The sequence below is a fragment of the Puntigrus tetrazona genome, chromosome 3, assembly GCF_018831695.1.
Source record: "Puntigrus tetrazona isolate hp1 chromosome 3, ASM1883169v1, whole genome shotgun sequence".
NCBI classification, from domain to species: domain Eukaryota; kingdom Metazoa; phylum Chordata; class Actinopteri; order Cypriniformes; family Cyprinidae; genus Puntigrus; species Puntigrus tetrazona.
Genome location: NC_056701.1, coordinates 23,343,908 through 23,371,904, shown reverse-complemented (window position 1 = coordinate 23,371,904; position 27,997 = coordinate 23,343,908). Strand labels below are relative to the sequence as shown.

At 37.4% G+C, this 27,997-nt stretch overlaps 2 protein-coding genes across 7 annotated transcripts; one reads left to right on the top strand and one right to left on the bottom strand.

The window, feature by feature from the left end:
• Positions 1-269: 269 nt before the first annotated feature.
• LOC122341902 (nuclear body protein SP140-like protein) lies at positions 270-9,326 on the top strand. Of its 4 annotated transcripts, none has more exons than XM_043235590.1 (12): positions 270-340; positions 1,915-2,071; positions 2,868-3,042; positions 4,068-4,262; positions 4,346-4,543; positions 4,635-4,774; positions 4,866-4,934; positions 6,491-6,618; positions 6,711-6,822; positions 7,138-7,212; positions 7,356-7,499; positions 7,698-9,326. In XM_043235590.1, exons 1-12 carry the CDS (start codon positions 318-320, stop codon positions 7,776-7,778), a joined length of 1,497 nt encoding a protein of 498 aa, XP_043091525.1. In that variant the 5' UTR covers positions 270-317; the 3' UTR covers positions 7,779-9,326. The 4 variants fall into 4 exon arrangements, with proteins under 4 accessions (XP_043091525.1, XP_043091526.1, XP_043091529.1 ...); XM_043235591.1 differs by lacking the exon at positions 270-340 and adding an exon at positions 712-855; XM_043235594.1 differs by lacking the exon at positions 270-340 and adding an exon at positions 744-851.
• Positions 9,327-9,962: 636 nt separating this feature from the next.
• On the bottom strand, positions 9,963-26,488 carry LOC122341898 (nuclear body protein SP140-like protein). Of its 3 annotated transcripts, none has more exons than XM_043235580.1 (21): positions 26,248-26,488; positions 22,403-24,998; positions 22,058-22,214; positions 19,546-19,720; positions 18,741-18,848; positions 18,522-18,655; positions 17,613-17,669; positions 17,476-17,524; positions 17,194-17,391; positions 16,975-17,114; positions 16,834-16,875; positions 15,965-16,092; positions 15,761-15,872; positions 14,853-15,023; positions 14,604-14,673; positions 13,721-13,790; positions 13,360-13,574; positions 12,965-13,224; positions 11,806-11,922; positions 11,463-11,604; positions 9,963-10,358 (listed from the first exon to the last, which is right to left on the bottom strand). In XM_043235580.1, exons 3-21 carry the CDS (start codon positions 22,199-22,201, stop codon positions 10,297-10,299), a joined length of 2,394 nt encoding a protein of 797 aa, XP_043091515.1. In that variant the 5' UTR covers positions 22,202-22,214; positions 22,403-24,998; positions 26,248-26,488; the 3' UTR covers positions 9,963-10,296. The 3 variants fall into 3 exon arrangements, with proteins under 3 accessions (XP_043091515.1, XP_043091517.1, XP_043091516.1); XM_043235582.1 differs by having other exon boundaries at positions 9,963-10,479; positions 26,248-26,487; XM_043235581.1 differs by lacking the exon at positions 26,248-26,488 and having other exon boundaries at positions 22,403-26,231.
• Positions 26,489-27,997: the final 1,509 nt, after the last annotated feature.

Genomic DNA, 27,997 nt, shown 5'->3' with positions numbered 1-27,997 from the left:
GCATTTCGCACCTACGTTAAAGCTGGCATATGAAAGCTGCGGTTCGTATGTGTTGCCTCTTTGTTCGAAACTGTAGAGTTTCTGTCACTACAACAAATTCCTCGTATGTGTAAACATACCTGGCAATAAAGTGATTCTGATTCTGATAATAGTATTAAAGACATGTCAAATCCACTCCTGCCGGTTGGCCACTGCTTTAAAAGGCTGATTTGGATATGCAAATGAGAGACGAGTACTTTCGGTAGTAATGTCTAATGTCTAGAAAATATCTTGGAAGAAACTCAAGTGAGCTTCAGAAGACGGGCAATGCAGCGCACATGGGAAATACTTACATAAGTGTGTGAGTCATTTTTTAGTTCACAAAGTTTTGTTCAGATGCCTATACGTAACTGCAGAAGGCGTTTGCTGGCATATTGGATGACATTAATTGTTGATACATACATCTGTCAGGTCTGTGCTCAGATACTGATTGATGTGGAAGGATGTGGAAACAGGCATATTCATGTTGATAGGCGTTACTGTTTCCTGTTAGTCTTTACATTATTGCAAAGGCTAGGTTTAGGGTCGGGGTAGGTGTGGATGTTAATAAAACACAATCTGATAAGTTAAAAATGTAATTTACGGTTAGTTTCCCGCTATTGTTAGCTGCTGTATCCTTTCGTGTTTTGAAAAAAAAAAAAAACGTTCGAAAGATCTAGTTGGCAGAAATCCAGCCCTGTAACGAGTTAGTGCCGTCTTTTATACACCACTTCCGTGTTCTTCTCACTTCATTAATCAGGTCGAAACAGGCAAGAGATCTGGAAACAATTCTTTCTAATCCTCGTGTCAAGCACAGAAATATACAAAATCAGGCAGGTAGGCAAGAGTCAGATATGCATATTGTTCTTAATGCACATATATATATATATATATATAGGCAAAACATTACTCTATATATACTGTATATATACATATACATACAGTATATGTAGAGTAATTTTTTGCCTTTTTTTAATAAAAAGGCATGTTTTTCATATGTATAGTATTCTACCAAATGTTTTAACTATTAACAGTACATATTAATGAAGCTCTGGGAAAATAATTATAGATGTTTAGACACTGTTTGCGAAAGTATTCTGCCCTGTTAGTGACATATACATAGCTATCACAAAATGAGAAAGCTAAAAGAGAAAGCTTTTTTTATACAGCATATGTCCCTTATGTAGTATTTTTTATTCTTGAAGCAATAACAAAACAATTATTGATTATTAGAATACGTCTTGATTATTAATAACATTTCGGTTTACGTATTTAACACTACAAAAAAGATCACAGCAGCGTGAGTTTGAGTAGGCAGCAGGTGCAAAGCAAACTCAGGTTTTTGCCGAGCTGGTAACCCAGCTGCTCAGCGAGATGGAAAACATGGAAAACCACATCTCCATTCTCTCCTTCAGGGAATGAGGGTTACATATGTAACAAGATGTTGGCTTTGAGTCCTTCACTCTCAATGTAGTGCCCCTTTCAGTGTCCTGTGCAGGCCTCCTACAGCCCATCAACAGCCAATCACTGCCATAATAAAGCTTGGAGGATATTTTTAAATGTACCTCTAATTGTATTCACCTAAAAGAAGAAAGTAACATAAACCTAAGATGGCTTGAGGGTGAGTAGATCATAGGGTAGTTTTCATTTTTGGGTGAACTATGTCTTTAATAATCAAAATAACCCAACTGCAGTTGACCTGAAAATGCACAATTGTTTTTGCAAATTTTAAACTTAAATTTCTCTTAACTCTTGTGGAGTCATTTGCACTGAGGACATGATCAAATTGATTGCATATATCAATAAAAAGGTAAATAATGAATCTGAAACAGAACACTGTAAATAAATCTGCATGCAGTTATAAAGCCACTAAAATGCTTTCATGTCGCACTATAGAGTCGGCACCCAAATGGACCCGTTAGACTTTCTAACGAATGAAGAGTTGCTGCTTTTCCTCCACCGGAAAAAGACAATGATTTCCTGCTTAGAAGAACCGCACAGACTTCTCACTCAGCTACGAGACCACAATCTGGTGCCGGAGAAACTTTACGAGGTAGAAACACTTTTCATCCACCTTTATATGTGACCCTAGACCATAAAACCAGTTATAAAGCTCAGTAAGTTCTATTATATAGTTCTATTATAAGTTGTGTAGTTTTAAATACAGTTAAGTTTCAATTATATTTTCAGTAATTAAAAGTTTAGCAGAATGAACAGATCACTTCCAGAGCACAGGCATTTAAATTGAAGATTTCTGACGCAAACATATAGCGACACAAAATTAAAGCATGCAGAGTCTGATCTAAAATCTATTATTTATTTAGTATTATTATTTTATTTAGTTCTTTCTTTGTCTCATGCTTTCTCTTTCATACATTTGGTTATAGTGACCTTACCCTTCAGAAGCGAGTGTCAAGCGTTAAAACTCATCAGATGTCACCAACAGCAAAAAGTCGTTGATCGTTTTATTCATTTTAAGGCCATTTATGAATGTATGTATATACAAGTAGAGTAGCTTATCGACGGCGCTCAGGTGGGGGGCAGAGCATTGAAATGTAGAATAACTAAGGGGTGACAACTTGCTGATATGAGTGCAATAATTCCAAATGAATGCCTAAAAAGATCAAATCAAATTTAACTTAAATTTCTTACCATTCTTACCAGCATGATATTACATTCAGATATCATCACTTTACTGTAGTACTGCACCTCCACTTAACTTATTAAGCATACGTTTAAGTTTGTCAGTATTAGTAAGTACAAGTGTGTCAACTCATTGTTTTGCATATTTAGGCATGATACGTCCTTTTATGTCTTTCTCTCTGTTCTCTCTCTGTTCTTGTCTGTAGAGTGTGAGAAAGGTGCATTCTCGTAAGCAAAAGGAGAAGGTCGTCTATGAGGTTCTGGACTGGGTGGAGAAAAACAGACCCCAGTGCATGCATCGGTTCTGGCGCTGTGTGTTTGAAGATCATATTCTGCAGCTGTATCCAACGCTACGCATCCTCAGAAACAGTCTGCAGGACGGTCAGTAGGACGGTGATTATTATTAAGATCAGGAATGGCCAAAAATATTGGCTCCCTTACAATTCTGTCAGAAAATGCCACTCTTCTCTCATAATATTTTTGCAGTTGCAAATGTTTTGATATTCATGTTTGTTTGTTTTTTGCATTGGAAAAACACAAAAAACATAGAAGAAAGTCAATGCTAATACAATTCCATACAGAACCCCCCAAAATGCACTGGACAAAATTATTGGCACCCTTAACTTAATATTTGGTAGCAACCACTTTGAAAAAAATAACTTCTTTCTTAAACCTCTCTACTGGAATAACTGCTCCAGGTCATTCAGGTCATCTCTTCACGGGTGTTCTATGAGATTCAGATCAGGCCGTTTCAGAAAATTTCTAAATTCTCTGGTAATCATCAGGTTTCATGATAGCGCTCACACAGTCAATGCATCCAGTGGCAGAAACAGCAAAGCAACCCAAAAACATCTTTGAACCTCCATCATGTTTGACTATAGGGACTTTCTTGGAAGGCCTCTCTTTTCTGTAAACAGTGCAGTATCAAAAAGCTCTACTTTTATTCCATCTGTCCAGAGTACAATCTCCCAGAAGGATTGTGTTTTGTCAAGTACGTTTTGGCAAACTCCAGTCTTGCTTTTTTATGCTTTTGTGTCAGCAGTGTCATCCTGGGTTAGTGCGAGCTAACACTGTTGTACCCTGTGTCTGCAGATCAGCTTGAATTTGTTTGGAAGTTAATCAGATTCTTTATCCACTATTTAAACCCTTCCGTCCACGTTTAGGGAGCTACAGTGCCTTGGGCTGTAAACCTCCTGATGATATTGCTCACAGCAGACACAGGAACATTAAGATCGCTCGAGATCACTTGTGCATGTTTTTCCTCATTTTTTTCTCTCAGATCCACAGACAACACTTTTTCACATTTTCTAAGTGTTGCATTTTCTGACATAATTGTTAGGGTGTGGATATTTTTGGCCATGACTGTACTTATATACTGTATCTTTTTCTTCTTTTCTTCATCCCAGGCACTTTCCAACTCTATGAGAAACCTTTGGATATTGACACACGGAAGGAGAGTGAAGCAAAGGCAGAGAAGGAGAAGGAGAAGAGCTACAAAAGAAGAAGGAAGGATAATAGAAGTAGTGGGAATAGTGATGGTCCTGGTCCTTCCTCTGCGTCCACACCCAAGAGGAAGAAACCGGACAAAAAACCCTCGTTCTGTGAGTCCCTGAACTTCAGCAGTTTTCTTCACGATTATAGTTAACATTGAATGCAGTAATGTGTTTTATTCCTCAATATTTAGATACGAGCTCTGGTTCAAGGGAGGAAAGTGATGATGATGATGATTTCCAGGAGCAGGGAGGGAGAAGAGGAGGAACAGAGTTAAGAGAGAGAGTTGAAGAAGAAGACATGTCAGATCTGTCTGTTTTTCAGGCTCCCTCTTTACCGGTCACCTGTGCTTCACTTACTGGGACTCTGTACAAATACAGGTTTGCGTCAGGTACGTTTTTGCACTAATTTTTGTGCAGAATTTGTTTTGTCTGCGTTAAAGGTTTGAGTGGGAAGTGTTTATGTTTACGTTTGTGCTGCAGGGTATCGTGGGAAGTGTATACGTACTGAGGAAAGATGGTTCACTCCGGAGGAATTTGTAAAGCAGGAGCCGACTCTCACTGATGGACACTGGAAGAAAGACATACTGTGCCATGGAGAAACATTCAACTTTTTACTCCAGGTAATGAGAATACAATAATAAGAGAGATAGCATATCAAACATACGATTGTTTAATTGTGCATTTGTTTGTATGCTTTTTTGTAATTTTCAGCAAAATATACTGCGCATCCACTCCTTTCTGTGTGAATGCGTGAAATGCCGTACTCAAGAGAAAGACATGGTGAGAAACATCTGAAATATTTTATCATAAGCAGTCATCGTAAAAATAATTTAGGTAATAACTTAAAGTCTCAATCTTTTAAATAAGTACATTAATGTTCATGTAAAGATGAGCGGTGACAGCAGAGTTGGGGATTAAATTGCAGCTTTATTAAAATAGTGATGCAGTCCGGCTAAATCACCAGAAAACAACATCCAAGGTGAGACAAAAGAGTAAATCAAAAACAGACAAGGGTCAGGGCAGGCAGCGAATGAAACGGGGAGACACCTGAGAAATGTAAGGTACAGCAAACTAGACTTTTTTTGACTGAAAAATGTTGCACAGTCATTTTTTCTAGCTTCCAGTCTCATCCGAGTCCAGCTATTTTTACCTGTACAAAACAGTTCATTTTGTTGCTTGATATGTTTAAAATTGGTGTGTCTTATCATGATATTTTAATGTATTATCTTAATTATGAAAACACAGGTTTGTAGTGCAAACAGTTCTACAGTTTACTGCGCGTTGTTGCTTCTAACAAACCTGAGGTTCCTGGCTTACATCCACGTTCAGGAAAAAGGTGGATCGTATGAGACTAATTAGGTGATGAGATACAGATGAATGTGATCAGTGAGAGTATGACACCAGTCTAGATGGAGTTTCCAGCTGGTGATCGTGTAAATAATCATTAAAATAAAAGTTGTGACCATCACTAAACATTTTATATAACATTTGTTTTTTAATGTTTTTGAATAACTTTTATATTGTTTTAATTGTACACGTTAAGTCATTTAATAACAGACACTTCAAGCTTTCTTTAGATATACCGTATTTCTCATGTCTTTTTTGTTTTAGTGACATATTTCAGGAAGATACTTACAGAGATGAAAATTCAGAAATCACATCCTTGTTTTCTTTTTTTTTTACAAAACCAAATTAAATTATTGAAATAACTTTGAGGTTTACATTGTAGTTTTTTAAAATAAACTTGAGTAATTAGCAATCAGAATTTTTTAATTCATCAATCATTAATGTAATCAAATTACAATTTTAAAGGAGCAATTATTAATTTGTAGTGGATTACCTTTTTTACCATGCTGAGAACAATTCTCAATCCGACTCGGATTTTTGAGTTGGACGTGACACTTTTGTAATTGTCATGCATCTCTCAGTGATCGGTTCTGAGCAGATTTTGCTTATCTCAAACAAGCCTATTGTGATTTTCTTTCAGATGAATCCAAACAGAGTCATATTAAAAGCTGTCCTGACTCTTTTGAGTTCTAGAATGTCATGGGCAGGTGTTTTTGTTCAGTCAGATTGAGCGCATTCACGATGCATCCATGTTAAATGTGCATCTCACCGGTCCACTTAGCAGAAGTAAGGAAAAAAAGTGTTTATATCATCTTAAATATGGATATTTATCTTCCAAAAAAACATTGATTTGCTACAGGAGGCCTTTATTTACCCCCAACAGCTGTGCAAGGCACGTTTTATTGTGCTTAGATTCCTATGAATTAAAGCAAGTTTGTAAGACATAAGAGCCATTTCTATGATGATGAAATGTGATGTTGTCTGACTAGATGGCCCAGAACAATGATGATGAGTGTTATGTGTGTCGCTCTGTGGGACGTCTCGTGTGTTGTGACGAGTGTCCACGAGCTTTTCATTCAGACTGTCACCTACCTGCTGTACCTGAAGACTCATCTGGGTGAGAGAGACACACACATAGAAATCATTCACTCAGCAAGTATACGACACGTGTTGTACATTCATCCTGTATATGTGTGTGTTTGCTTGTAGGGAATGGATTTGTACCTTCTGCGTGTTCAGAAACAGCCAGCAATGGCGTGACTCCAGTAACGTGTCTGAACAAGAAGCTTTCGACGCCCCAATCTCTCAAAACATATTAATGGTAAACACATGCATGCACACACACACACACATTTTGCATCTTTTGAGCTAGTTCACCCAATTACTGTCAATTACTCACCCCCGTGTCGCTCCAAACCCGTAAGACCTTAGATTATCTTTGAAACACAAACAAAGCTATTCTTTATGGAGTCTGAGAACTCTTTGACCCTCCCATAGAGAGCAATGTTTCACGATCACAATCTTTGGTTAGGGTTATTATTAAAATTTAAGGTGCTCAGATTTTTCAGCAAGTTTAGAAACAGAAGAGTTATTTATGGTCCTAACAGCAGATATGTGTGTTGTTTGTCATCTTTAGCACTGCCACTACCTCCTGTTATGTGTGTACAGACAGGACATCCAGAAGGTGTTTGTTGAGGACCCACGACCAACGGTGAGATTGACTCTTTTTCATGTGACTCAGCTTCAGAATTATACTCTTTTCATGCTTTAGTGTAACTTAAATAGTTTGGGTTATGGTTAAGTAGTCAACTTGACATTTCTAATGCATTAAACACAATATAAAATGACTTCCAGGTGCCCAGATACTCTGAGTTCATAACTCAGCCGATGTGGCTGGACAGAATAAAGCAGAAGTTGGAAAGTGGCGAGTATCGGACGATAGAAGCGTTCGTCTCTGACTTTCGACTCATTTTCAGCAACTGCAGCAAGTTCAATAAGGTAAGAGTCACTGAAACATCTTACATAATAAATAAATAAATAATCAAATGACAGATCAATAGCTTGTTTAAATGAAGTTGTTTTGCAATCTTATACGTGGAGACATATTTAGGCGATTATTGATGATTATTGTTGATTTCACGAGAGGACATTGGATTTTTGACAGATTTTTTTTATTTTGTTCTCTTGTTTTGAAAGAACAATGAGTTTGGCCGAATGGGTGCACGGCTGAAGCAAATGTTTAATGAAGAGTTCAGGAAAATCTTCAGTATCGATTAACAGCTTTTACTAATTTCTAAAGGATACAATTGAGATCTGGATTTTAAATGTCATTATAACCACTGTAATAATAAACATTCTGAAAAAAAAAATTATACTATTAGACATTTCAAAAAATGTTTAAACTACTCATGTTTTTTATTTTGTAGACCAGAATGTTCTCAATTTAAGCCAGGGCTGTCCAAACTCAGTCCTGGAGTGCCGGTGTCCTGCAGAGGTAATTCCAACTCTAATCAAACACACCTGAAGCAACTAATCAAGACATGTTAGAAGATTCAATGCAGGTGTGTTGAGGCAAGTTGGAGCTAAACTCTGCAGAACACCGGCCTCCAGGACTGAGTTTGGACAGCACTGATTTAAGGTGTTTTACACTGAATGGATCGATTGGCTGAACACAAATATGCCATCAGAAGGAGTAAAGAAGGATTTTCAATAGCAACATTTTAAAGGGGTCATGTGATGCGATTTCAAATTTTCCTTTCTCTTTGGGGTGTTACAAGCTAGTTAGCGCATAGATATAATCCCTCTCACTAATAAGAGTTGCAAAGACTAAAGTCTCAAAACCAAGGAGATATTCTTTATAAAAGTGATGACGTTTCCCTAAAAAGACTCGTTTAAACATGCCCCAACTTTTTTTCCAAAAGAGGACATAACTAGAAATCAGCGGTTAAGTTGTATTTACAACACTGTTCCAGGACAATTCGAAACAAATATTAATGTTTGCGCCTTTGCAGAGAATGATTTCTAAAACCTGCAGAGCGGCCTATGCTGTCTGTGCACAGAGACTATAAAGTGAGACCAAATTTAACTCTGCAAGGACAGTCTGGTGCTTCTGACTCGCAACCTTTTCTTATTAAAAGAACATGCTACTTACTAATCAAACGCAAGTTTTGAGCAGCATGGAGTAATGCTTGATGTTTGTCGTTTCTACGATCACAAATGCAGATGGAAATGTTTATGAGACGCAATGCAATGTGACGTGTAAAAAGACAGCACTAAGTTATTATAATAAGGAATTATGTCCCCACTGGATGCAACAAATACCTAATTTGTAATGGCTTTTATTGTTTTTGTGTCATCGTGCTGGGACATGGCATCATGTTATGGTAAGAGGAGTAACATTTTTGTCAGACGCTTGAGGTATTCGCCCAATCACAACGCCCAGTGCTGGCCAATCAGAAAACACCTCGCTTCTCAGAACAATAAAGATACAAATCAACAGGAAGTTTCAGGAAGAAGGGGCATAGAGGAGTAACAGTAATGTACAATAGGAAAAGAATGTGTTTTTTGCACCTTAAACTGCATAAACATACTGCATTACACCAAATACACAACATAATGTTCTTTTTAGCAACATCATATGACCTCTTTAAAATATGGCATAAAAGTAATTCTACGATTTTGGTTATTGTAGACAAAAAATTAAGTTGTACTTTTGAAAATGAAGTTAAGAACAAATGTTATAGTTAAATTATAGTAACCATTTTTTAAATAAATGTTTGTATTATTGATTTCAAGTTTGTTGAGTAAAACTTTTCTTATACCCTATTGCATTGCCTTTGTGTCATTATTTGGTGGTTGAAAGAAAATTAGTGTGTGGATGTGAAAAGGACGTGCTTTTGATGTCAGTTTAATATTTGGCCTGTACTCTCCGTGGTTTGATGAGCGCTGTACAGCCGTTGATGCCCTGGTGCTCACATCTCCAAAAACATCAAAAGCGATTTTTCAAATAGACATTTACTAACAAACCATGTTTGAAGTCGAAACAAGTACATTCTTGACTAAAAAAGCTCTTGGGCTTCAATGATAAAATGAAACCTTTTTAAATGTGATCTTAGGACCACTTCACAATTATGCGTGTGATTCATAGAATAAACGTGCACGGAAAACACATGTACCCGTCTCTCAGATGTGAAATTCTCAAATCACAAATGATCTTGAACTTGTGAATGGTTTCATCTCTCTGCCTTGTAAATGACTCTTATTTGATGTCAATTACATAAAAGATCACCTGTCAGCGAGCTGCAAAAATAACTTATATTAAAAAAACCCTGCAGTTATCCCGACAAGAAAAAAATGTGTACGTCTGCTCAGACCTTGACATGATGCTTAAAAAGGCGGTTTTTACATATATGAGCATTGGCATGGATTTAAGTGTAAACAGTCAATCATTTAATCAGTCAATCATTTTTTTATTTATGTAGGCTTTTAACAACACAGGTTGTATCAAAGCAGAAGAATACAATGATAGGGATGTATAATGACGAGATTGTACAGAAATATAATCAAATCTAAATTACGTACCAAATTCAGAAAATAAGCACCTGGATCTGTCTTATATACATGTGAAGGAGCAGCAGTAATGTCTGAGCATTACTGGGGTTTACTGGGTTCTGACTCCAGTTCATACTCCTTCAGCAATCTGTAGAATTCTGCATAAGCTTCTTCAGAGTCGAGAGCATCCAACAAGACTTTCAATTTCCTTCGTAGTGGTATTAGATCAAGTTCTCTGTAAATTTCAACTGTAATCATGAACATAGACCATGTGGAGATGTCTGTGTTTGTTCACAAATTCAGATTCTGATTAAAAAAAAAAAATAAAAAAATTCAACTTTTCAAAAAGCTTTGTGCGCAATAGAAAAAAACCCAACAGATTCTGATCCTTCTCTGAGCAGGGAGTTCTATACATCTTGATCTGGCGCTATAAATAAAAATAGAAAAATAAGTCATAAAAACCTTTTACAAACCAAAACCTATAAATGTGCTTCAAATGTCACAATATTCTATTTAGTTTCTGGCAGAATGACACTTAACACTTATCACCGTATGTCAGGTAAAAGTGCACTCAGGAATAAAATAATAATTTTAAAAGGAGTCATCAGATGCCCGTTTTCTACAAGTTGATACGATCCTTTAAGTACTTCAGTCTGGATCCAACCCTTAAATGAGACGACCAAGAGCTGATGCCAACCCACAGACAACATACAGAATTACCCAATTTTTTCATAAGTTAACTATATTACGTTTCTACAATATATACATTTCCTGTAAAGCTATTTTGCAATGATTGTATTATAAAAAAGCACTGTACAGATGAACCTGAATTCAATTATAGTAAAATAATTGAGCTGTTTTAATCAAGCCATTCTAGTCCATGATGCTTTAAATGCTAATGAGCTCTGTTGACCCCGCCCCTCTCTTCTGTGTTGTGACAAGCAGACTGTAAACATCAGCTTTAAAACTGGCTAATTAGCATGTAATTAAACACAGCTAACTTGGGGGCGGGGCTAAGGTAAGACGGCCTTTTGAATCAACTCATGGGCGGGGCCTGTGAAAAACTACATCATTCTGACCGGAATCTCAAAACAATCTGATATGAGAACACTGTGTGGACTTTTATAATTATAGGATGGAAGTGTACACACTTTCAACACATTTATGTTCAAACAACTTATAATAACCCCTTTAATTTATATTCATTTTAATTTTATAATTTATTTAGGAATAATATGTGTGTCTGAAACAAAAGCTTACATACAATCACGATGTAGGTTAAATCTGTTTTAAAGCTTCTATTATTTGTATGCTTTTTTATTTCACAACTGGTTTTACCTGGTTTTATCACAACTTCATACCCATGATAAATTCTAGCATTGCCAGCAACAATTATTTATCATCCATTACCTGTGAGAAGGATTTGTTGTGGAAGCCACACTTCACATTCATCAGTGTTATCCATAAGACTTAGCTTGACCTCCTTATGCCCGACATTCACAAGCACTTTAAATGTGGGATGATAGTCTGGACCAAATTTAACCTTAAACGTCTGGAAAAAAACAAAAAAAAACAAAGAAATTCTTAGGCAGAAAAAACTAAAAGGCCTGATAAATCAGTGTTAATCATTGTGCTGAAATGTGCTAAAAATTGTTTTTTTTCTCCATAATTTTCATTTTAGAACTTTTAATTATATTGTGGAGCTTTTTCAACAAAAAATAATGAATAATGTTTAAATGAAATAAGATGTTACCGCTCTATGCACTGTAGATATCTTTGGTTGACAGCACAACTGGTATTGTGTTCCTGGGACGAGACAACACTTTGAACTGGTTTCAATATATTTATTCTTCATGTGCTGGTTCATGACCTTAAGAAGAGGTTGGGTTTAAAAAAAAAGACTGTGTAGACCAGCAAGAGCCTAGGTAACAAAAACGGTCCCTCGCTACATAATGAGACAAAGTCTCCTCAAATAATAACTGAACAGCCTGTTATTTTTAACACATGTAAGAAATTTCACATTAAACAGCGGCATTTCCTCAGAGGAGTCGAGGGAGGCAGTGCCTTTTTTTGTAGTACAAAAACAATAAAGCAAAACAATGACAATATTACAAAGTATAAAGTTATAAAGTTGTATAAATAACTTTCTGTTCTAAAGAAACAGTCTCCAAAGCAACTCCAGCAGGCAAAGTTAAGTTAAAGCGGGAGTCTGTGTCTCTCTCGCCTCTCCTGATCCCACCGAGACTCCCCAAAGTGTGTCGCAAGTTTTCTGGGAGGTAATCGAGAATAAATGGGGAAAAGTCAAGCAAGAGGAGACAATGCCCAGTATGATTGGATATGACTGATTGAACCATTGATGTCACATTTTAATCATGTCCCTACTACCTTTCTGGGCCTTGTCTATGCAGATGATATGCTTTTGCATTGTGGTGTCAAAATTATACAAATTATACACAAAATAAGCCATTTTACGATTATACGCTCATCAGCGTGCCTCATATTAACATGCTTTGGACGGTCACAGAAACACCATATAGAGCGGTTTCAGTGATTGATAAATAAAAATGACAAATGTTTACGGAAAATACATGATCTGGAGTGAAGGAGGTCCAATCTTTACCTTTGCAGCCTGAAAAGTCAATTTGAGAAATAGTACATCCTGCAGTTTGAGGATGTGCAATGCTAGAGCCTCGATGCAGACAGGCTGAGTGCTGCATTCATCCAATCAATGACATTGACACCACAAATATGCAAATACGAATGTGAACCCATGGTTTAGGAATGTAAACTATTGGTAAATTCTGAACATTGGGCTTCTATGATATGGATCAGAGACACGAACACAAACCCACCCAAATGTCAAAACCTGGTTTTTAGTATTACATTATCATTAAAACAAAACGTATCAATACCTCTGAAAGTGGAACATTCCATGGGAGCAAATGGACATCCAGCATGTGATCTTTCCTTCTCACAGTTACCGGGCGGAGGAAGACAAGTACTTTGGCAATGACAGGGGAAGGAGGAGAGCTCGTCTTTTTTATGAGCCCAAAGATGGAGAGATCTTTGATGTCAGTCACCACAAGAGCTTCAGTCACTTTAACTGGATTGATTATTATTGGTACATTACCACCAGTGAAATGGGCTATCGATAAACAATCCATGTCATGCTCTGTAAAGAACACACAAAAACAACAATTTCATTTTGCATATTCAGATGGCTTTCCAACAGAGCTGATTATTTAAGCCCTCACACTGTGAGAATTGCATGCATCGGTTACAACTAGCATGTAGAAGTGACGCATACCTGAGAATTTTTCACAGTGTGGAAGGTGCAGTCCTGAGATTAAACCATTCAAACAATTAATGTTGTACAAGGGTCCTGCAGGCTGCATCTCCCCCAAACCCAACAGATGAGGATCCCATGAGACAGTGTTATAACGCACCTCTCCTTCACCCTCCATCACAAACATAAGGCTGGTCAGACTGCAGCGAAACTGACCAGCATATGGACACACAAACCTGGAGGACAGATCATTTTCATGTTATTAAATAATAATGTCTTGCATCTTTTATTATGTGAGAGTGCAGGGTGTGAATCTAAATCTGCAACAGCAAGAAAATGAATAAGGCTAACACACACACACACACACAAAGGGGTTCAATACCTGTATACTTTTTTGTGTTTGTCTTTGCGACCTTCCTTCAGTATTTCAGGTGTAATCTCTTTTGCAATTTCTGATGACTAGAGTAAAGGAAAAAACTAAACACTGGCACCTTTTCAAACAGGGTACAAAATGTTAAAAAACTAATAAAAGCACATATTAAGAGTAAATACAATACAATATAATAACAATACAACAAAAAAACTGAAGTTTAGCATGTAGGATAGCTAAAGGTTTTCTTCATTGCATGGTTTTGATGCCAGCTTTCTAAGATCACACAAATGGCATTTTATTAGTTAGGAATAACGTCACCTTTTCAGTATTCAGAAACATTCAGCAGCTGTGAAAAGAAGGTTTTTTATATGTTGTACGTGCTGCTAAATGACAAAGCCGCAGGATTCTCTGTTTCTCTCCAAAATCAAAATGAACTGAGCTTGCAGTTGTTGTATATACTGTGTACAAGTAGTACAGCTTGAAAGGGGAGGGTTGATCAGATGAAAATACTAAATTACTAAAAATGTCAAGAATGCACAAATTAACATAGAAAATGGATGGTTTTACAAGTAATGCTTCACCCCACATGTTTAGTTAAGCATTAACTCTAATTCTTAAACGCTTGGCTAATGTGTTCAATGAAATGTACATTTTGAATAATGATAAGTGGATGTACAGTGTTAAACAGCAACAAAGTCATGTATTGCATCAATCCACTGACCTATGTGAGGCTTCAAATTTTATTTGAAACAAAATGGGAAACATCTCCCGGCCCGGACACGAAAAGGATTGACAGATTGATAGCTCTATCTCGATTGAGATCTAATGAATATTCAGACTCAGATCTCAAGTGTATCTTTGAAACACTTTTAAAAGGCCTGTCATTGGATACTGAAGATTCTCCGTAACTCTTCTCTACAAAATGTCTTCAGCCTGGCACCCATTTGGCCAAACTCACTGTCCTTTAAAAAGCAAAAAAATTAAAAATAAATAAAAAATAAAAATCTGTTCTCTTCTAAAATGAATCATCTCAACAATAATGTCTAAGACGTGTTCACGACTGCAAAAAAAAACAAATTTTAACAAGCTATCTGTTATGTGGCAATTTATTTGTTATGTAAGACGTTTCAGTGAATCTTACCCTATCGAACGTCCTGCAGTTTCTGAAAATGGGCTTAAAGTCAGAGAAGAATGCTCCTACTGTCTGATACTCGCCACTTTCCAACTTTTGCTTTATTCCATCCAAAGACATCCGGTGATTTAAAAAGGCTACGTCCTGTCTGTACACACATAACAGGAGGTAGCGGCAGTGCTAAAGATGACAAACAACACATATATCCACAATTAGGCCCATAAATAATTGTCTGAGCAGCATATGTACTGTAGACATCACTTAAAGGCACTGAATGCTATGACAAATGGCTTGTTTCCACTGAGTGGTACCGGTTAGTGCAATACAGTATGGTATGACTCGGGATGGAACACCCTAATCCAGTGTCATCGTTACCCTTACTTGATAAGTGTGTATTCGATCGATGATAAAACGAGACAATAAGCACAACTTTTTTGTCAGTTTTAACTCTTATAGCCATTTTAAAAGTATAAGAGGCTTAAGAGGAAATAAAGACAAAAGTAACCATGCGGTAAAGTTCAAAATAAATAAAGTTAAACATAACTTTGTACTTATCAAAAAATTGGCAAGGCTGCTCGAAGTGGAAATCGGAATACAACATTTTCAAATAGGCGCTCTCCTTTTAAATAGATTATAAATTTATTGCACGTACACAAAAGTGACGACTTTAGGCAACCAATCACGGTTCTGCAGTGAGTTTAGCTCCACCCTTTTGGTACCCTTTGCTGTGCTAGGGTGCTTCCTTATGGAAGACTACCAAAACAGTGGTACAGATTGTTATTTTTACATCTTGACACTGGAAACTGACATAATTGCATAGCGTACCGTACTGTACCGTACACTCTGTGGAAACGAGACAAAAGTGTGGGCACCATAAATCTTTATGGTTATCTCTTATATTAAGGTGCTGAATTTACCAATATGTATTGAGACACTGGGGAATTCAAAGCTTCAAGTTTAGACATGTTCAGAGCGGGGTCAAGCCGTTGTAGACTGTTTCTTAACTTGCAAAAAGTACAAATCCATTCCCTACAAGCAAACACACACATATACAGGATGAATGTACAACACGTGCCGTATACTTGCTGAGCTAATGATTTCTATGTGTGTGTCTCTCTCACCCAGATGAGTCTTCAGGTACAGCAGGTAGGTGACAGTCTGAATGAAAAGCTCGTGGACACTCGTCACAACACACGAGATCTCCCACAGAGTGACACACATAACACTCATCATCATTGTTCTGGGCCATCTAGTCAGACAACATCACATTTTATCACCATCACAGAAATAAGCTTAAATGCATTATGCTCTTGTATTTTGCATTCTTGTTTAAATACATGAGAATCTAATCACAAGAAGTTGTATTTGACTGCAAATGGCAAAAAATTGCAGGTCCACGATTTTTTTTTTACATTCATAAAGGGAACAGAAGAAAGAGTTGTGGACGTAAAGCTGTGGTCGGCAACAGGCAGCCTAGTGAGGTGGGTCAAGCAGAAGTTGCCAAGGTACTTAAGAAGCTCTTCGGTGGCAAGGCTTCCTGGGAAAGTCTATGCCAGGGTACTGCAAAGGAAAATTTGTCTAATAGTCGAATCTCGGATCCAGTATGACCAGGCGTTTTTCATCCTGGTTGTGGAACAATGGACCAGCTCTACACCCTCTAAATGATTTACACTTTGTCGCCGGTCTTGTTCATTATCTTTATGGACAGGATTTCTACCACACCCAGTGGCCGAAGGGGATCTGGTTTGGGAACCACAGGATCTCGTCTATGCTAGGATGATGTTGTCCTGTAGGCTCTATCAAGCCAGAACCTTCAGAGCTGGAGCAGTTTGCAGCTGATCCTGAAGCGGGTTAGAATCAGCACCTCCAAGTCTGAGCCCATGGTTCTCAGTCGGAAAAGGGTTTCAGCTTACTTACTCTTAAATATGCATCGCATAACCTGCTTTCTGACTGCTTATCATAAAATATTTCAGGTAGGGATGTTTCTCACCATGTCTTGCTCTTGATCGGAACGGATGCACAGGATCTTTTTCTAGAAATTACAAACAAACAAAAAAGCAAACAAACAAATGCATAATTCAACAATCGTATGTTTGATATGCTATCTCTCGCATTATCATATTCTCATTACCTGGAGTAAAAAGTTGAGTGTTTTTCCATGGCACAGTATGTCTTTCTTCCAGTGTCCATCAGTGAGAGTCGGCTCCTGCTTTACAAATTCCTCCGGAGTGAACCATCTTTCCTCAGTACGTATACACTTCCCACGATACCCTGCAGCACAAACGTAACACTCAAACCTTTAACGCAGACAAAACAAAAATTCTGCACAAAAATCAGCACAAAAACGTACCTGACGCAAACCTGTATTTGTACAGAGTCCCAGTAAGTGAAGCACAGGTGACCGGTAAAGAGGGAGCCTGAAAAACAGACAGATCTGACATGTCTTCTTCTTCAACTCTCTCTCTTAACTCTGTTACTCCTCTTCTCCCTCCCTGCTCCTGGAAATCATCATCTTCATCACTTTCCTCCCTTGAACCAGAGCTCGTATCTAAATATTGAGGAATAAAACACATTACTGCATTCAGACAGACAGCAGAGAGCGTGTGAATGAGTGAAGATGACGGGTCCTCACCTGCACCGGAGCTCTCAGATGAGCTGACAGGAAACCTCCCATTCCTGTTCTGTAGGAAGTAACAAAGTGACCAATGAATGTCAAATGAAACTCAGGAAAAGCAAAACTTGGTACATTGGTATGCTGAAAAAACATACTTTTTTAATACAGGTTTTCTTTTTACGCTTCCTCAGTGGACAATGAAGACGCCCCTCCTGAAAAAAACGAGAAGTTAGGTAATCAAATGTATATCAAGGGTTTGATATATTTAATATGGCTCCATATTTACCTTATGTTATAAACTTAAAGGGTTGATAATAGGGCTGGGTACTGATACAAATGTTTCAATTAGATTTCTATTCAAAAGCTTACAATCTAATATGATTCAATTTTTAATTCCATAATGATTATTTTGGCTATTTATCAGCTACAGGAAATGGCAATTTTCCTAGTAAAAAAAATGTATCTCTCAATTAATGCTATAAAACACAGCTGAGAGTCAGTTGGTACTACATTATATTATTTAGTAAGAAACAATCAGTCTATAATTTTAATGGTATGGTTACATAACTGTTATATAACAAAAAAATCCAGAAAAAAACACTTTAAAAAAAGTAATCAATTAATTAGATTTTTAATAGGTCAAATAAGTATTTGATCCGCTATTAATCAGCAAGATCTCTGCCTCCCAGTTGTCTTTATACAGGTTATAAACTAAGAGTAGGAGCACTCTCTTAAAGGGAGTGCTGGTAAACTCAGTTTATTACCAGTAGAAAAAAACACCTGTCCACGGATCGATCGATCCATCCATCAATCAATCAATCAATCAATCAATCAATCAATCAATCAATCAATCAATCAATCAATCAATCAATCAATCAATCAATCAATCAATCAATCAATCAGATTCAAATCAGACCAAAGAGCTGTCCAACGATGTCAGGGACCAGATTGTAGATCTACACATTGTAGATGCTGGAATGGGCATCACAACCATGGCCAAGCAGCATGGTGACAAAGTTTTTTAGCAAAGATCCCAACAATCTGTATGTGCTTGCATTATTTACTTTGATGAGTTTCTTAAGCGGTTCGTTTCTGTGGCGAATACTGATTTTCCAGTTTTTCCACCTTTCTCTCTCCCCAAACTTCTCAAACCCACATCGGGTGAACCAGCGTCCCTGGGACAAGATACACTCTTCCCCTGCAGGACAGAAGAGTAGGATGTTTTCAGACCAAACACTGCACATAAATAGCATAATACTATAATAACATATGTGATTATGAACCTCTGGCCATTTTGTCCCGATAGAGAGTGCCTCTTTTATTCCCACAGGTTACAGAAAGCTTATGCTCGTCTCTTTTCTTCACAGAAGATGCTGAGAAAGAGAGAGTGTCTGGGACAAAGAAAACAATAAAAAGTCGTATTTATATATGTAGCCATTTTTGCTTTATCATTGCGTAGGAATCCATATAATAGCAGCCGATGTTACCTCTAATTTAGTTTTTTCTTGATGAGCATAACTTTTCTCTATTGGCCTCATTTCGAACACCTGAGTTATTATAGATTTGTACAACACACAAACAAAAAAAGGCTGTAACTCTTAACTTTAACGCGCCATTCATATTTGAACCTTGAGGTAACTATAGGATGTACATTTAGGTCACTTTTGGTAAATTTTATCTAAAATATAATAAACAGCCATTCAAAAGTCTGGAATCCTGGCAGCCTTTGCAGGCATTTGTAACAATATATATCATGTACATATTTTGTAATTTAAAGGGGTCATGCTGATTTCCATCAGTTGATATGATTCTTAATGAAAAGTCTACAACCTACTTTACCTAAAATTTCTCAATGGTAGTGTAAAAAACCTAAAAATAAGCTCTTTTCATAGCAGGCCATTTCCTTGCTTGTTGCTTTAAATGCTAATGAGCTAATTCACCGGTTCTAACTCTACAGCGGTTTACCCTACAATGGCAATTCTTTTGCTTTTACTAGAACTAGAACTAGATTGCGTCCTCAGGACTGCAATTAAGAACCGCTGATCTAGATAACAAAACATAAAGATGATAATAATCAAAAACACTAACCGTCCTGCAGACTGTTTCTGAGGATGCGTAGTGTTGGATACAGCTGCAGGATATGATCTTCAAACACACAGCGCCAGAACCGATGCATGTCCTGAGGTCTGTTTTTCTCCACCCAGTCCAGAACATCATAGAAGCCCTTCTCCTTTTGCTTACGAGAACGCATCTTTTTCACACTCTACAGACAAAAACAGAGAGAAAGACATGAAGGAAGATCCATCCCTCACCACTAACTTTGTATCGCACCCGTGTTGCATTGGCTTTTAAAAGACTAGTTTGATAATGACTTTACTCGTCTGCTGTTGAAAAGAAGGGGTACAAGACACCTAAACACTTTTGGCCACCAGCGTTAATCCAACAAAAGTCTGAAAACGATTATGAGGTTGGGTTATGTGTCATATTACCTAATGAGATAAAAAGAACTGTTTTGACTTATGCTACCTTTCATAACAATTTAAAAATAGGGTTTGTATTTTGCAGTTCTACGCATGTAGTTGTTGTCATTTCATTATATATATATTTTTAAAGTAAGCTAAACAACCAATAATTTATTTCATTCATTTTGTCAAATTCTAACATTGTGTTTAGAACTTCATGTATGTAGTGAAGGACAGCACATAATGTGTTAAAGTATACCTTTCTGGCACATTACATATCTTCAACACAATGAATCAGTTTTAACACACACAAAAACATCCTGCATCTCTCCCATTAATGTGCAAAAATTTGTGGCACTGTTATAATATGCAGATTTACTGAAACACAAATTAAACACTGAAGAACAATAAAATTACATGAATAAGCTACGTTACATAATACATATATTCAGCAAAATGCTACTCTTATTTTTCTGGCCGACCGAGTTTATGGTCATTGAAGGTTTTTACTGAGGTACATCTGACGTTATACGTGACATTATTAGTTTACAAGCTGTTAAACTGATGTCTTTCCCGGATGAAACACTGACATGAGACAGACTTTCGATAATTTGTACTCCTTTTTTCACCATACCATCAAATGTTTATTCATTTTAATTTTGTGCTTAAACTGGTGATGTTGACTTGAAATTTTGTGATCCATACATACAAAAAAAGAAACTACAGAAAATCTAATAGAAAATAAGAACTACAGAGTTTACAGAAAAGGCCCAGAGAACCTTCAAGATAAAAGAATTGGCCAAAATCACAACCGAACAATACATGCAACTAGTTTCTGTACATTTGTATGTGCGGATTACTTGGGCTGTCATCGATGTCTGGTGAAAATTTTTTAATCAACAGCACATTATTTTCTGGGAACAACTGCGGCATGTTCAATACTTATTTCACCCCCAACTCGTCACATACTGATGCTTGCTCAGGTCCCTTGTATAGACTTGTATAGACTGTATGGAAATACATTTTTAGTAACTTTTACTTTTAGGCTATGTTTTACAGTGTTATTGGTACTTGAATACAATACTTTGTACCTTACAGGGTAATTTTGTGACAAATGTACCTTAAGTACAAAAACAATACCTTATTTTTCTGTGTGCAGGGATAAATTTTATTTAAATGTATATTAAAATAGAATATGTATATGTATATATATATATATATATATATATATATATATATATATATATATATATATATATATATATATATATATATATATATATATATATATATATATATACACACACACACACACACACACACACATATCTATACACATATACATATATTAGTTTTGTTTTTGTTTTTTTAATATTCAAATTTAAACCACCATTGAGTGTTTGATCACAGATGGAAGTTGGTCATTTACAGTTGTTAAAATATGCTATTTATAGGCTTTTGGTATTAGCAAATTAGTATTTTATATGTTACACATTCATTATTATGAAAACGTCACATCTCAAGAAAATCACATACAATCATAATCATAATGTGTTTATAGTGGCTGTTGTCTTATTTATTTCTGTGGTCAAAAAATCTTAACATGTGAGCCATGTGAACAGTATGATACACATTAGTAAAAGGATTTTGTCTATATACACTTTGGACGGCCTCAGCATATTCTATAGTTAGTGGTGCCTGGAGAAGTGGGCATACTCTTAAACGCTGTCTTTAACGTGTTTTTAGGGAATATCTGCATTTTTTTCACATTTGATTGAATTAGTTATTCAGCGATTAGTAGTGGTCTGAGATGATTTTGGCTAATGCAGGACACTACTGAATTAGAGGGGATTTAAAACTGGGTACACGCAAAGCCAAACAAACATGGTGAAGTTTTTGCAATGCACTATGAGGCACGCCAAAAAAATGTGGCAGTGATATTGTGAAACTCAAAAAATCATCCAAATGCTCAAAAATAGCCTATGGGCCCCTTTTAGAAAAAGTACACTGACAAAGTACACTTCCCCGGGAACAATGTACTGGTGCGGTTGAATGTACAAAAATAATGTTATTATGATACCATGTCCAAAAAAAGTGAGAGAGAGAGAGTGTGCATGTAAAGGTGGCCGTGTTTCTACCTCGTAAAGGTTCTCCGGCACCAGATCGTGGTCTCGCAGCTGAGTGAGAAGTCTGCGCGGTTCTTCTACGCACGAAATCTCTGTCTTTTTCCGGTGGAGGAAAAGCAGTAACTCTTCATTCGTTTTAAATTCTAGAAAGTCCATTTAGGTGCTGACTCTATAGTGCGACATGAAAGCATTTTAGCGAATGCAGCTTGAGATGCGATGCAACAGATGCAGCTGTATTTCAAAATACATTATAATAATGCAACGTCTCACACTCTTATACCAGCTGAATAAAACAAATGTTACGTACAGATGTTTTGCTTGCGTGAAACGGAACATCTGTATATTGAGTAAAGTTACCTGTCGTCGGCCGAACTGTCTAGAAGAAATCGTGTATTACGGTATGTGACTCGAGGAGAGGTCAAACAGAAAGAGTTGCTTCAAATTTCCCACCTCTATCTTTTAGCCTGTTTAATGTCGTGAGAAGAAAGTGGAAGTGGTGTAGAAAACGTTCATGTTAACCAGTTACGGGGCGGGATTTCTGCCAGCCGTATGGCTGCTTTCTTTCAAAACACCTACGCATGACAGCAGGGCGAGGGTAGATCTTAGGCACACCGTTTCTTACCAAGATGTTCATCGTAATTGCACGTGTTCCAGTTCTGTTAGTTACAAAAATGCGAACAGAGGTAATAAATGCATGACTTCCTGACTGAAAAAGTTTTATTATAATGCAATCAACCATGTGCGTTGATCAATAGAGGTTTTTTGTTAATGGTTTCTTTAACCGACCCCTTCAGACCTGAGAGCAAAGCCGTGCTTATTTGAGAATAACAGCTACGCCTTTCCTTCTTCGTGTGAGCGTTTGGCCAGTGGGTGTGGACAAGTCATGACTTTTCTGTATGACCCCTTTGGACCTTATTCTTGAAACGCAAAATGGCCAACAAAAAAAAGCATCAAGTACCAAAAGCAGCCCATAGCAAATTTGTAATTTGTCTTTAATTGAGGAATATACATTTTTATATATGCTAATAGGCTTTATATGTAACGATTATCCTAGCACTCACACCTCTATGTGAGCTTTCAGTAAATATACATTGTTTTAAGTTTTTTGTGGCGTTTGCATTCATACGGTTGTTATTTTGTCCACCAGAGGGCGCACATGATCTAAAAAAATAAAATAAAAAAATAACTTGACTTTCCACACAGCAGGTTTGTTTATTAAAGTGTAAAAGTCTTTAATAAAAATGTAATATAAAAATAATAATAATTAAAAAATTAAAAAGGAAACTATTTAGATTTTTGTAAACATCAGTCTATTATACCGATGTCTCTTATATTGATACTATTTAGTTTAATCAATAACACTTATTATCTGTGTATTTTATAATATCGGGTTGTATGATTTAATACATTAAATCATATAATGTAGTAATCATATAATATATATTACCAGCAGAAAAACATGCAGTCACCAAAATGCAGCTTGTAAAAATTATCAGTTTAGTTTTTTTTGTTTTCAATTAATGGCATTTCATCTGGGAGTTTCTATAGGCTACAAACCCTCCAGTGTTTTATTGGACAATATTCCCCGGGATGCCGTCCTCGCCCATCTCTCTTCACGGAGCCTAAAATTACCGCTTTGGAGAACGACAAAATAAAATATTAAAAATGAAGCAGGGAGCAGTAGCACATCTGAGTCACTTTCAATCCCCCTCGGAACTGTGTGTTGAAAAGATGAGTTTACTCGCTCTCCAAACCTTTGCGGCGACTTCTTCTTCTTCTAACACAAAAGAAGACATTTTGAGTGACTTCTCTGAAGAAGAGTGCGATGCTTTAAAAAATATTTTCAGAAATTACCTCAAGAACTATGCACTCAGGAAACAATACCACACGTCAACATGAAAACGCCTCCGCATCCTTCCTTTCTTCCTTCTCTTTACACTGCTTTTTAATCACTTCGCTGACCCAGAACAGTACAGTTAATGTACGATTTTTTATTTAACAGATCACATCAATCGGTCTCCGAAGACAGACCTGACAGATGTATGTGGGCTCAATAATAAATGTCATTAGATGTGTTAAACAACACCTTCTGCAATTACATATAAGGGTTTTGTAACAAAAGCCTGCATTGTTGGCAGGTGCTGCATTTTCTCTGTTTTGGTATTTGTGTGTATTTATTACTCACGGTCCTGTGCCTTATGTAAGTAATTCCCATGTGCTCTGTATTCCCAGTCTTCTGAAGTTTACTTGGAAACAGTTTCTCGCAAAATATCTCAGACATTAGCACAGTTACTTTGCATCTCTCATTTGCATGTTCACATAAAATGTCACCTGAGAGCAAAGCACACATTTTGTTATCGTTGAATGTTTTCTTTTAATAAAACCTGGCAGTTTGCTTCGAAAAATACCATATTTTGCGCTCAACGAGTCAGGTTTGGAAAAGCTCGAGGGTGATTAAACGGTGACAGACTTTTCATCAATAGGCAAGCTATCCATTTAAGTGAGCTGTCTCTTTAAATGCAAACGTTAATTCCTGCTTAGCTGGCGATGCATCGCAAGAATCGAACCGGAGACGTCAGGCACCCTTTTAAGGAAACATGAGCACGCGCAACTTGACGTCAGAAATCCTGGATTTGGGAAAACATACGCACACGATCAGGCCATACGCAGACCAGCACCAGCCTAAAGCCAGACCTCTGCTGATCTCCAAAGATCCTTTACATAACACGCGGCGCTTGTAAAAGAAGAGGCCGGGGGAAATCAGCCTTTTAAAGCAGCGGCCAACCGGCAGGAGTGGATTTGACATGTCTCTATCCCCACAGCGAGCAGACGCCATCCACCGCATCATTAATTCAGAGGCTCGCCGCCGTCCGCGAAGAGGCCCATCCCCAGCGTCAAATCATGAACGTGCGGCTTCTGCGTTTCCACAGCTGAAGTCCGGTTGCACAACACCCTGAAGCGCAAACAAACTAAATTACAGAGATGTTACTAATTAATTAAGCGCGCTCCGCAAGCACGAGAGGAGCGAAGCTACGCTAGAAATCATAGATTGATGGGATTAGTATGCAAACTTGCCTGAAATGGCGGGATCGAAATGTGCAACTTCCAACGGCTATGTTTGAAATGACTGAAGTACCGCTGCAGCCTGAAAACTATGCAGTATGTAGTATGCAAAGAACATCGGATCAACCTGCTATGTTTGTCTAAAAGAGCAGCGCGCAAAGGACTTTTAGACTTTCAAAGGTGCTGTAGACGAAAGTTACGGAGATATGTTTTGCACTCATTTTTCCTCCAAAAATCTTCGTTATGCGTTATGATAAAGGAGGTTGGCTATAAAGCAGGAATGGCAATCAAATTAAAATGATGGTGAAACATAAAACCATTAATTTAAAGTTGTTAGTTACATCTTAAGCTTATTGCAAAATATGCATAATACGCACACGATAAACACATGAATTTGCCTTTATGAGGTCTTCTAGTGGCATTTAGCTACCAGTTTTAACTGCTACTTAAAAGCAGCTGGCAGCACTGCTCTTTCCACGCAATTTGCTTCCCACAACTTTTCTGCTTGGCCTCATGGGTAATGTAGTTTTTCCCATGAATTCTACCGATAATTAAAATATTGCAAAGCAAAATGGCTTTAACAACAGCATTTACCAGAACTCACAACAGGCCTATAAAAGGCCTATCAGCAATTTCAACCCACCCCCACGTAACAAAACATTGTGTATCCCACACTCAATTTCATCCTCGAGTTGATGCATACTTCTGTGTTAAATGTTACTGATTGCATGGTGTGCCCAATATTTTTTTTGAATAGCAGGCATGATTCAGTATATCATTATGCTGTTCCATTGCACATACTGCCAGAGCTTTCAATTACGCACGTATGCAAATAAATAAGCAACAAAGCGTCTTGTTAAGATTCACTTAAATATGACCCATTTCCATATTTATCTGTTCCACAAACCCGCTTTCTTGCATATTATTTACGTCATTTTGACAAAGCGTCACACATTACAATACTTTGCAGCATCTTCGAGACAACAGCCTGCTGTCTCACTCATGAATACACCAGAGCATCCTGCCATCCTGTTTATTAATACTGTATGTGTCAAGAGGCTAGACGTCAAGCTCAGGGACAGACTATTAAATATTCATCCCCCTTCCCCTTTTATACTCTTTTTTTTTGTGTGCATTACCTTGCTAATTCTTCTCGTCCGTCAATACTCTCTCCACACTCTCTTCCACGTGGACGGCCGCTCCGTTGTTTGGGCTTCAGACGGAACCGCTGAGGTCGAGGAAGCATCTGGAATCCGGCGGTCTTCTAATTCCTGCCTGAATAAGAAATTTATGGATGAAAACTCAACGCACACAAATACAAACACCGTGTGAGTGACATATCTCCACATGTGAGGGAGGGAACGTGTTGGAAACTCTCTGCTGGTGCATTCGCTTACTCGCTGCCAAGCTATGAATATTTCATTCCCCCCCGAGTGAGAAAGAAAGAGATTGAGAGAGATGAGAAGTTATGAGAGGAGTCATCGCAACTAATCGCAAACAGTTGCATGATTGGGGAATAAGACCAATGGCGATGGCAATTACATTTTTACTGCATGTTTGATCAAATAAATACGAACAGTATTGTATACGGGTATGCGTTTTATACCAACGATTCAACCGACATACGTCAAAGGTCATCATTTTAATTGATTGCATCATTACTGTGTTTCTTGGTACGGTAGTGTATTCCTTCATAAATAAGGTTATTTGTCTACTACAGTAAAAAATTGTGAATTCCTACGAAGAAATTAAATGGGAATAATTCTTCGTAAACCAATGCTCCTTTAAATGTGGGCTGTTTCCATTCTACCCTATAACGTCCAAGTTATGTTATATTGTGAATTAAATCACAGCTAAAGGGTCACTGTTAGGAGCCTCACAGTTATAGCATAACTACCGACTAAAACTTAACTAAAAAGTAAAACGTGTGCATGTAAACATACATTGTGTTTGACCAATCAGCGCCCGCAAAGGGGGGAAAATAAACCATAAAAACAAGTGAAAAGAGACACCGAAAGATAACTGATTTGTATTCATCCCTCAAACCCACTCTCATTCCCTCACTCACGCTCTATCTCACATCCAGTTCACTTTCTCACTTCACCATCAATCCTCTTTTAACACACACACACACACAGTTATGTAATCAGTGTAATCCCTCTGCTGCTTCATCTGAACATTCATGATCCACAAATCACTGATGATCTTCATCAACTGCTGCTCGCTTTTTCATCAATCACTCTACATCTCTCTACCGTTCAATCTACACTCTCTCTTTTCTTTTCCAGGAAGGTTCTACTGCGAATGACAAATTCCTTTTCTCTTCCATCTTCCCCCTCACCCCCCCTGTGTTTTAGTGCATATTTTACCGTAGTGTAAAATCTCAGGCGTGATACATTCCTTCTGTCTAATGATCTCGTTTCGGATCTGATCTTTGGCACGCATTCCTCTTCCTGCCGTGTCTCTCTGCGGTATGTTCCTGGTCAGCAAAATGTCAGGCAGATCCTGCAGTCCCCCAGAGAGAGCTAAGCTGTTAATGAGGAGCGCGAGCCAGAGACACGCGGCACCAGCCCACCATCTGATCTGAGTTCAGTTCATCTGAAATACAGAGAGCGGAGAAGAACAGAAAGAGAAAGACTGGGAGATGCAGTAGAGAGAGAGGAAACAGTATGTCTGGGCAAGAAATGATCGAGACACAAAGAACACAGAAAATAACATGGATATTAGGAAAAGTTTGTAGATAAAGTCCATGTTAATGGAAAACAAGATAAGTGGCACCAATTTATATATATATATATATATACACACACACACACACACATTTAGCTGAAAATGTACTCACCCTCAGTTCATCCAAAATGTAGATTTGGACAAATTTAGCATTTATCA